The 10135-nt window shown below is 67.9% G+C and overlaps 1 protein-coding gene across 1 annotated transcript; it reads right to left on the bottom strand.

The window, feature by feature from the left end:
* Nucleotides 1-908: 908 nt before the first annotated feature.
* On the bottom strand, nucleotides 909-8477 carry CSPG5 (chondroitin sulfate proteoglycan 5). Its single transcript, XM_086614823.1, has 5 exons — nucleotides 8423-8477; nucleotides 5432-6719; nucleotides 4247-4435; nucleotides 2937-3009; nucleotides 909-1070 (listed from the first exon to the last, which is right to left on the bottom strand). The coding sequence occupies exons 1-5, from the start codon at nucleotides 8475-8477 to the stop codon at nucleotides 909-911; spliced, it is 1767 nt and encodes a 588-aa protein (XP_086470949.1).
* Nucleotides 8478-10135: the final 1658 nt, after the last annotated feature.

Here is a 10135-nt window from a genome sequence, read left to right as displayed (position 1 = left end):
TGGGGGGTGACAACCCTGGGGTGGTTTTTGGCTGCAGAGCCCAAAATCCCGCTGACACCCCAGGCAGCTCCATGGAAAGGAGTGGCTGGGAGCACGCTGCCGGTGACGGCTGCATCCCCAGGATGGGGACCGGGATGCACCCACGCCTTGTCCCCCCCCAGGATGGGGACCGGGATGGGGACGGGGATGGAGCAGACCATGAGTGAGGTGCAGCCCAGCCACCTCCCCGAACACCCAGGGATGTCCCACCTGCACCCCAGTGTGTCCGGTATGGCAGCACCCCACAGGGTCCCGCTCTGGTGGGACACGCTGCACCCCTGGCTTGGCAAAGCCGGGGAGGGCAGGGAGAGGGGACCGGGCACCCACCACCCCCCCAGGTGACGCTCCGATGGGACCCAGGGGCATCAGGGACCGAATTTGCTGTGTCTGGGTGGGGAGCTGACAGGCACCGGCAAGAGGCTTCACTTTAAAAAAAAAAAAAAACCAAAATGTTTTATTTCAAGATCTTCCTTTTTTTTTTTTTTTAACGTGTATTTCAAAAAAAGTGGGGTAAAGTACAAAAAAAGTCAGTTGCGGAACGGTCAAGGTTTAGAAATCACAGCGCTGAACTAACCCAAGCGAGACACACGGAGCACGACCCAAACACCCCCCACGACACGACGCGGCCCAAGACCCTTCGTGGCCTTTGGCTTTGTAGGATTATTCATTATTATTCATTATTATTCATTATTATTCATTATTATTCATTATTATTCATTACTTTTTTGTTTTCCTCTGTACAAAACACACCAAAGCATGCCAGGGAGCGGGAAAAATCGACAGCGGATGGGGGGGGGGGGGGGGCAGGATTTTGGTAGGGTTGGGGGGGGGAGGGCTGGCCCCCCACCTCGCCCCCCCACCCGCCGCGCTCACGCCAGGTTGTTGTGCAGGCAGTTGATCTCGCCGCCCTCCTGCTCCCCTTTGCCACCCTCGTGCTTGGGCGACGTCGAGTTGTGGATGTTCAACGGCTCCTCGTCCTTCAGGCAGGATTTCAGGGAGTCCTGCAGCTTGTGGGGAGCGCTGGGATCATCCTGCTGGGAGAGATGGGGAGATGGAAGGGAAGGGGGGGGGTCAGGAGATGACCGCGCCGCGGCGGACGCTGTTGCAATGTGGTGGAGGGGTGAAGGCGGCGGCGGCACCGCCGGCGTGCCAGCATCCCGACCCGGGCTCCGCGTCCTCGCAGGGATGCCCAAAAGTGAATATCTATGTTCCGTCCCCCGCAGCCCCGGTGCACAATTCCAGTGGGTGTGCGGGTCTGACCCACCTGCGGTGACTCAGTGCCATTCCCCACCTTGGGATGCATCCAAGCACCCGAAACCGCTCGCCAACAGCACCCAAGAGCTGTTCCGGGTGTCAGAGCCGTCACCACCCACCGCCCCTTCCATCCCACCCACCCACCCAATTTCTCTTCCCATTTCCAGCCTGGCTCCTCCTATCAATTAGCAACTCCCGGAGCGATCGGCGCTTGGCAGGAGGCCCGAGGGGTTGGATTTATTGTGGTTCGTTAGCGTACAGCTGGCCCCGCCACCGCAACGCCGGGGACGTCCCGATGTCCCCCCGCAGCTGCTGGCAGCATCTTTCCCCCGAGGCTGTGCTGTGCCCCGAGTTTGTCCTGTATCCATGAGTAGAGCGGCCCCCATGGCACTGGGGTCGAGCTCCGGCTGCGTTGGGTAACGTCTGTGCCCGGACGGTCCTGGCATCGCTGTCGGCGCTGGAGGGGCAGGATGAGCCCCGGCGTTGGGGGGCTGTGAGAGCGGGATGGGCCGTGGCGGTGCGGGACCCGCCGGCATCGTAGTGGTTGGGGCGCTCCTCGTGCCGCACGGCGATGGATGGCGACACCAAGGGCAGCTCATATGGCAACGGGAAACCTCCATCTTATTCCCAGCTGGTCGGGGGTCATGCCATCAGCTCCACGGCAAACCCCGCGGGATGGGCACCGCTGCCAGGGCACCGAGCTCCTCGCCCGGCGGAGGAGCTGCACCGCACATCCCCAAAAACCCCTTTCCCAGGGATGCGGACCCCGCTGTCCCCTCCGCATCCTCGGTGCGCTGCATCCCGGGCACCGCGTGCCGCTGTCGGACCGAGCCCTCCGCGTCCCGGAGGGGACGAGGGACGGGTCGGAGCCCAGCAAGGTGCCAGGGAGCGGCACCCGATTCATCCCGAGGTCCATCCTCTCTGTGGCGGGGAGCAAGTTGGCTCCGGGAGCCTCCTGCCAGGGCGGCCGGGCCGCGCGGCGGCAAACGCTACGGCTGCTAAAGGTGCTTGAAAGACGGGGAAAACCGGCTCCGGGCTAAGGCACAGGCTGGAGGGACCTACGCTCTTCCTCCGGCTCGCGCTCGGCAAAACCCTTCGCTTCTCTCTGTTTCGGTTCAAAAGACGGGATGTCGGAAAGGGAAAGCCGGGAGGGATGCATCCTGACCACGCCAGCAGCATCCCAGAGTGTTTCCATCCTCCGGCATCGTCCACCAGTCCTGCCCCAGCGATCCCGCAGGTTCTGCTGGAGCCACGTTGCACCGCCTGTCCCCTTCCCCGAAAACGCCGGCACCGACGGTGACCCTGCCGCTGGCGTGCGGAGCCAAAGCCACGGGACAATCCTGGATGGTGGCTCCGTGGGGAGCCACGCGGGCAGGAGGTAGGGGGACAGCGGGGTGACAGCGACCCCCTGCCTGGCTCGCATCCGGTTTGGGTAGTCGGGGCAGGATGTGGCACGGCAGGACTCGACGGAGACAGGGACAGAGCCGTGGCCACGGCGGGATGGGGACCGGAGGGTGCAGAGGGACCTGGTGATGACATCGTCACCCAGACCGTGGGTAGGGGGGACAGACGTTACCGGACAGAGGGACAAGGGTAGGACAGCAGGCGGGAAGTGGGGTGCCAGTGCCGCGAAGCCTCCTTACGTTTGGGTGGGAGCCCTCGGCGATGGTGGAGAGGGAGAAGTTGTCGTTGTGCAGCTCGGACGGGGTGCGGTATCTGCCGGGGCGGAGAGGAGAGCGCGGCGGTGAGACCGGGGACGCTGCCGAGCACCCGCTGCACCCCCCCCGGCCGCGTTTCGGGGTGAAGCCAGTACTGAGCAGGGGTAAATGCCCCCAGTGCTGGAGGTCTGGGGGCTGAATATCCCCAGGGTTGGGCTAAATACACCCAGATCTGGGGGGCTGGGGGGTAAATGCTCCCAGATGTGGGGGGGTTGGAGCTAAATACCCCCAGCCATGGAGATTTGGGGGTTCAATGACCCAGCTCTGGGGTTTGGGGCTAAATGTCCCCCAGGGATAGAGATTTGGGGCTAAATGCCCCCAGATCTGGGGGCTTGAGGGGCTAAATGCCCCCAGATCAGGGGGTTTGGGTCTAAATGCCCCCAGATCTGGGGTTTGGTGCTCAATGAACCCAACTCTGGGGTTCGGGGCTAAGTGTCCCCCAGAGATAGAAGTTTGGGGCTAAATGCCCCAGATCTGGGGGCTTGAGGGGCTAAATGTCACCAGGGCTGGAGATTTAGGAGTTAAATGCCCCCAGCTCTGGGTTTTGGGGCTAAATGTCCCCAGCTCTGGGTTTTGGGGGAACTAAATGCCCCCAGCTCTGGAAGGCGCAGGCAGGGGAGCGGGAGGGCAGCCCCAGGGCAGGCAGGAGCCGCATGGTGGGACAGGGAGACCCATGGGTTGGCGCAGAGCTTCGCCGCTAATTACACTTGGCACTTCCAGCCACTAATTAACAGCTCATTAGGGACCCAGGCTGGGAGGACTTGCTCCTCCCCAGCTCCAGGGAGGTGGGCAGCAATTGCTGTGGCGGGGGGTGACCCCAACCTTCCCCTGGCACCCCCCAGCCCTGTCCCCAGGGACACAGCGGGGACCATCTCCGGTGGCCTGTGGCCAGCGTGGCGAGCCCAGCCGGTGGCCCCAGATCCCAGCACAGCAGATTAACTGGTGCCAGTCAGGAGCAGCTTTAAGGGATTAACCGTGGAGCGGGAGCCACGTTCCCGCGGGCCACCCGCCTCCCCGAGCTCTCCCACCCACCGGCACCTTGTCCCCGTCGGCACCGGGGGTCTCGATGACACCGTGAGGCGATGGGACCGCATCCAGCCCCGGTGCCACCGCTGGGAGCCGAGACCACCCAAAACCGCCGTCGCTATCGGGGTGCCACCCCGGGGCGGTTGGTGCCACCCCGGAAAGGGTGGGGACAGTTTTGGGGGTGCCAGCCCCGTCCTGATGCCACTCACTTGGTCTTGCGCAGTTTGCTGTTCTCCGTCTTGAGCAGGTAGAGCTTCTTGGCGAAGAAGACGGTGAGCATGAAGAGCAGCAGCACCACGAGGGCGGCCGAGCCCACGGCCACGCACATCACTTGGAAGTCGGTGACGATGGCCTCGCAGCGCGTGCCCTTGTGCCACGTGTAGTCCTGCGTGTTGCACCTGCCGAGGGGAGGCCGTTAGGGACCCCCACCCCAAAAACATCCCCCCTGGCCCATAGAGCATCCTCGGGGGGAAGCATCCTCAGGGGGACGCCAGCATCCATAATCGGGAGATTAATGAGTCCCCAAGGGCCACCCCGAGACTGGTGACCTCCCCAACGTGGGTGACACTGGGGGACACCAGTAGCGGGGTCGGGGTCCTCCCGACTGTGGCTCCCACCCCACCCAGCCCCTGGAAGCGGGGCAGCCAGCGAGACGAGGGTGGGGGGGACACCCCCATGGCACCCACGTCCCCCCGTGCGGGGCAGGCTTGGCGCAGCCGTACGGCGCAGCCGGCGTCGGCCCTCCCCGTGTGCAATCTGCCGGGGCCGATTAGCGCGGCGGCCCCGGAGCCTCGGCTGCGCGGCCATGACCTAATTCCTGCCCGGCCGCCGCTCGGGGGGCAGGGAAAGCCCCTCTGTGCCCCGGAGGGGGACACGACTGGGGGGGACACAGGGGCTGGAGAGCCCAGGATGGGGTGCAAGGGATGGAGAACCTGGGAATGGGGTGCAGGGGGATGGAGAGCCTGGGAACGGGGTGCAGGGGGATGGAGAGCCCGGGATGGGGTGCAGGGGGATGGAGAGCCTGGGAACAGAGTGCAGGGGGATGGAGAGCCCGGGATGGGGTGCAGGGGGATGGAGAACCCAGGATGGGGTGCAGGGGGATGGAGAGCCCGGGATGGGGTGCAGGGGGATGGAGAGCCCAGGATGAGGTGCAGGGGGATGGAGAGCCCGGGATGGGGTGCAGGGGGATGGAGAACCCAGGATGGGGTGCAGGGGGATGGAGAGCCCGGGATGGGGTGCAGAGGGATGGAGAGCCCAGGATGAGGTGCAGGGGGATGGAGAGCCTGGGAACGGGGTGCAGGGGGATGGAGAGCCTGGGATGGGGTGCAGGGGGATGGAGAGCATCACGTGCACCCCCCTTGTCACTGCAGGACCTTGGGGTCCCCGTCCCTTACCGGCAGAAGGCCCCGTGGCTCTCCACCAGGTAGCACTGGCCGCCGTTGTGGCAGTAGCTGGGGACGAGGTCGCAGAGGGAGCGGCAGGAGCTGTTGTGCCGCACGTAACCGCTCCGGCACTCGGTCCCGTTCTCCGGCTGGCCCCGCTCCCCCGGCCTCGGCCGCGCCGTGGGGCTGCCCCCCGCCACGCCGGAGGGCTGCGGAGGGGCCGCGTCGCGGCGGCCGGTGGGTCGAGGGTCCCGTGGTGCCGGCTGGGCGCCGGGCATGGCCGAGGCGGGTGGTCGGTAGCCGTTCTCATCCTCCAGCCCTCCATCTTCCTCCTCTTCCTCCTCATCCTCCTCCAGCTCGTCTTCCTCGTCCCCATCGGCGTAGAAGGAGGTGGTGGGGTAGAAATCGGCCTCGTCGAAGGGCGTGAAGTCGTCGTAGAGCTCATGGAGGGCCCACGGCGTGGCTGCCCCCTCCGGCTCCCGCCGCCGTGCCGAGCCAGCCGCCCCCTGGCCACCCCCGGGGAAGCCCCCCAGCCCCTCGCCCCCCTCAAACAGGTCGTAGTAGTCGACGTCGATGATCTCCGAAGCCGTCCGGTCGGCCGGCGGCTCGGCCGGACCCGGGGTGGCGGTGACGGGCTCCTCCAGCCAGGTCAGATCTGTTCGGCCACGTGCCCCCTGTGCCAGGGCCGGGCTGGATGCGGCCGCCCAGAGCTCCGGGGGATGCCCTGAGTCCCCCCCGGCGCCGGGCACAGGGCTGGGGTCACCCAGCACGGGGGTCCGTGGCATGGCCAAGCCCCCAGTCGCCAGCGGCGGGTCAGATTCGGCCGAGTCGGTGGCGAGCCACGGGCCAGGGGGGCTCGGTGGGGCAGCCGTCAGTGCCCCGAAAATGCCCGGGCTGGGCAAGGAGGCTGGCGTGGGCCGCTCGCCGCTCCCCGGCTCCTCGGGGCTGCCGAGTGCCACCGTCCCCCCGGCCCCGGGCCAGGTCACGGCCGCTTGGCCATCCTCCGCCGAGCCGGTTTTGGGGGGCAAAGCGCTGGCGTCGCCCTCCCCGCCGCAGCCCGGGCACCCCTCCGGCGCAGCCGCCGGGTCCGTGGTGGTGGCCGTGCCCCTCTCGGGGGGCTCTAGCTGGGGTCCCGCCGGGGGTTTGCCACCTGCCGCGGCCCCCCCGGGGCCGGTGCCGTTGCTGGGCTCTCCCAGGGGGTCTCTGCTCGCTGGGTCCCACCATGGGGGGCTGCTTTCCGGGGAGCCCTCCCAGCCTCTCCCCATGGCCTCGCTGGCGTTTTGGGGGGGCCACTCAGATGCTGGAGGGGACAAGGAGAGAAAGACGTGTCAGAGGTGCCGCCCGCACCCCGCAGCGGACGGGGGGGGTACCCACCAGCTCGACCTTGCACCCACCAGCACCATGACAAGCTGTTGGGGGGGGGGGGAGGCTGCACCCCGAGTCTTTTACAGCCTCTCCCTGGGACTGAAGGGGCAAATCCACAGCAGCCCCCAGCTCCGTGGGTCCCCCCGCGCCCATGACAGCCTCAGTCGTCACCCCCCAACTCTGCGATCCCCCCTCCCCACCGTGACACAGGCCCCCACAAGCCAATCTGCCCTCGGCCAGAACCCCAGCTGCCCTGCAAAAAGGGATCCAGCTTCCCCCACAACAGGATCCTGTTCCCCCACACACCCCACCATGAGATCCAGCCCCCCCTGCAAGGAGGTTCAGCCCCACTCCGGTCCCTATAGGTGAACCCCATAAACATAAGGGCTCCAGCAACCAGCAACAGGATCCAGCCCCCTCGTAATGGGATCCCAGCCCCCCAAATAGATCCAGCCCCCTCTGCAAGGGGATCCAGCCCCTCCCCAATAAATCCAGCCCCCTCTGCAAGGGGATCCAGCCTCTGGTTCCTGCACATGCAGCCATCGCACACAATGGGATCCAGCCCCCCCGAAATAGATCCAGTCTCCCCCTGCAAAGGGATCCAGCCCCCCCCCCCCCCCCCCCCCCGCAAAGGGATCCAGCTCCCTTACAAGGGGATCCAACCCTTTCTGGTTCCTGCATATGCCCCTCCGCAGAAGAGGATTCAGCCCCCCCCCCCGCAATGGGATCCAGCCCCTCCTCAGCCTCCGGCAAACACACCCCATACAGAAAGGGGATCCAGCCCACCGCAACAGGATCGAGCCCCCCCCCGCCCCGCCGCCCCCCGACGAGGGGATCCAGCCCCTCCTCAGGCTCCTGCAGATGCACCCCAGACACACGAGGGGATCCAGCCCCCCCAAAGGGGATCCAGCCTCCCTAAAGGGGATCCAGCCCCATCAACGGGATGCAGACCGTGACAAGGGGATCCAGCCCCCCCCTCCTCCCCCCCGCCGCCAAGGGATCCAGCCCCCGGGAAGGGGATCCAGCCCGCCCTGCAAAAGGACGCAGCCCCCGGCAATAGGATCCAGCCACGGCAAGGGGATCCAGCTCCATCAAAGGGATCCAGCCCCCTCCCCAAAAGATCCAGTCCCCGGCAATGGGATCCAGCCCCCCCCCCAAGGGATCCAGCCCCCGGCAAGGGGATCCAGGCCGCCCCCCGCCCTCCCCGAGGGTTCCAGCCCCCGGCAAGGGGATCCAGCTCGCCCTGCAAGAGGACGCAGCCCCCCCCAGAGGATCCAGCCCCCGCAAAAGGGATCCAGCCCCCTTACAAGGGGATCCCCGCCCCTGCAGAGGAATGCAGCCCCAGCTCGGGACCGCGGCCCCCCCACGCCCCCCCCCGCTGCCCACCCGGGGATCCGGCCATCCCCCCCACCCCCCACCCCCGCAGATCCCCCCCAACCCCCCCCCCCCCTTCCCCCCCAACAGGTGACCGGCCCCCGCCTGCGCCACGATCCGAGCCCGGGCGAGCGGAGCCGCCCCCCCCGCTCCCCCCGGGGCGGGAACCGGCCCCATCCCGGGGCGCAGCCCCCCCCCCCCCCGCCCCCCCGTGTGTGTGTCCGTCCCCCCCCCCCCCCCCGCCCCTCCATCCCCGGTACGCACCGAGAGCGCCGAGCGGCAGCAGCAGCGCCAGGGCCAGGGCGGCCGCGGGGGCCATGGCGGCATGGAGGGACCCGCGGCTCCGCCAGCGGGGCCGGCACCGGCAGCGGCACCGGCAGCGGCACCGGCAGCGGCTCCGCCCGCCCCGCGCCTCCCGCCGCCCCGCTCCGCTCCGCTCCGCGCCGGGGGGGCCGGGCCGGGCCGGGCGGGGGGCGGGCGGCAGCCACCGGCTCCGCCCGCGGGACTCGGGACGCCGCCGGCAGCCACGGACGCGGCTCCGGGACGCGGCAACGGGACCCCCCCCCCCCCCACCCCATAGCACCGGGGGATCCAGCCCGGCATCCCCCCGCCCCAGCACCGGCACCCCTCGCTGACCCCTCCCAGAACCGCTCCTGCGCCGGGATCCCCCCCCAGCATCGGCACCCCTCACTGTGCCCCCCCCAAAAACTGCTCCTGCACCGAGACCCCGCCAGCACTGGCACCCCTCGCTGACTCGCTCCCCAAAACCGCTCCTACACGGGGGGCATCCCTACACCAGGACCCCCCTGCACTGGCACCCGTCGCTGATCCTCCCCACAAAAACTGCTGCTGCGCCAGGACCCCCCCTGCACCACCACCCCAGCACCAGGAGTCCTCACTGACCCCCCCTCAAATCTGCTGCATGAAGGGGGCATCCTTGCACCAGCATCAGAACCCCCCCCTGCACCCCCTCAGCATGGCACCCCTGACAGACCCCCCCCAAAACTGCTCCTGCACAGGGGGGATCCCTGCACCAGGACCAGGACCCCACCAGCAGCACCAGGACCTCTCACTGACCATCCCCCGAAACTGCTTGCACATGGGGGGAGTATCCCTGCACGAGGACCCCCCCCAGCACCAGGATTCCTCCTGGACCCCCTCCCAGACTGCTCCCCCAGCACCAGGACCCCCTGCAAAACTCTGCCTCTGCATGGGGGGGGCCATCCCTGCACTGAACCCCCCCCCCCCAGCATCCTCAATTGGTGCAGGGGGACCCCCACTCTGCACCCCCAAGCCCCCCACTCATGCCCAGCCCTGGGGGGAGCTGGAGACACCCCCCAGCAGCAGCGAGGTGAGGGCAGAGCCCTCAAATCCCAGGATGAAGCCCTCGCCCTGGGTGCCCATGGGGCAGCGGGCAGGGGGCTGTGGCTGCTCGGACCCCTCCAGGTGAAGACCTCGGTGTGGGGTCAGACCCTCCTCGTCCCTGGAGCAGGTGCCCCACGGCCGTGGCGCTGTTTCCCGGTGCCCAACTGGTCCAGGGGCCACCAGATGCCACAGTGGCCTCTGTCATCCATGACCCATCCACGTGGGCACCGTGAGCTGGGGTCTCTCCGCAGGCTGGGGGTGCGGGCAGGGGGGGCAGTGGGGAGGCTGAACCGACACCGCGGCTGGGTGGAGCAAGGGAAGAGCCGCGAGAGCAGAATCCACGTAGATGTGACCAGTGATGGGGTGAGCTCAGAGGGACCCCAGGACCCACCTCTCGCTGCCTGAAGCCACATTGAGGGGGTGACACACGCTCCCTCCTGGCCCCGACAGTGCGGGGGCAGCACCCAAATCCTGCAGGTGCCACCCCCGGCCCATCGCCGCCCCGAATCCCACCGCCACGGGGGATGTCATGGCTGCATTGAGGACACCCACGTCCGTGGGGACACCTCGGGCTGCACCCGGGGGGGCTCAGCCTGGACCCCTGCGTGGGAG

This window comes from Tauraco erythrolophus, chromosome 7 (assembly GCF_009769465.1).
Source record: "Tauraco erythrolophus isolate bTauEry1 chromosome 7, bTauEry1.pri, whole genome shotgun sequence".
NCBI lineage: Eukaryota > Metazoa > Chordata > Aves > Musophagiformes > Musophagidae > Tauraco > Tauraco erythrolophus.
This window is presented reverse-complemented; position numbering and strand designations above follow the sequence as displayed.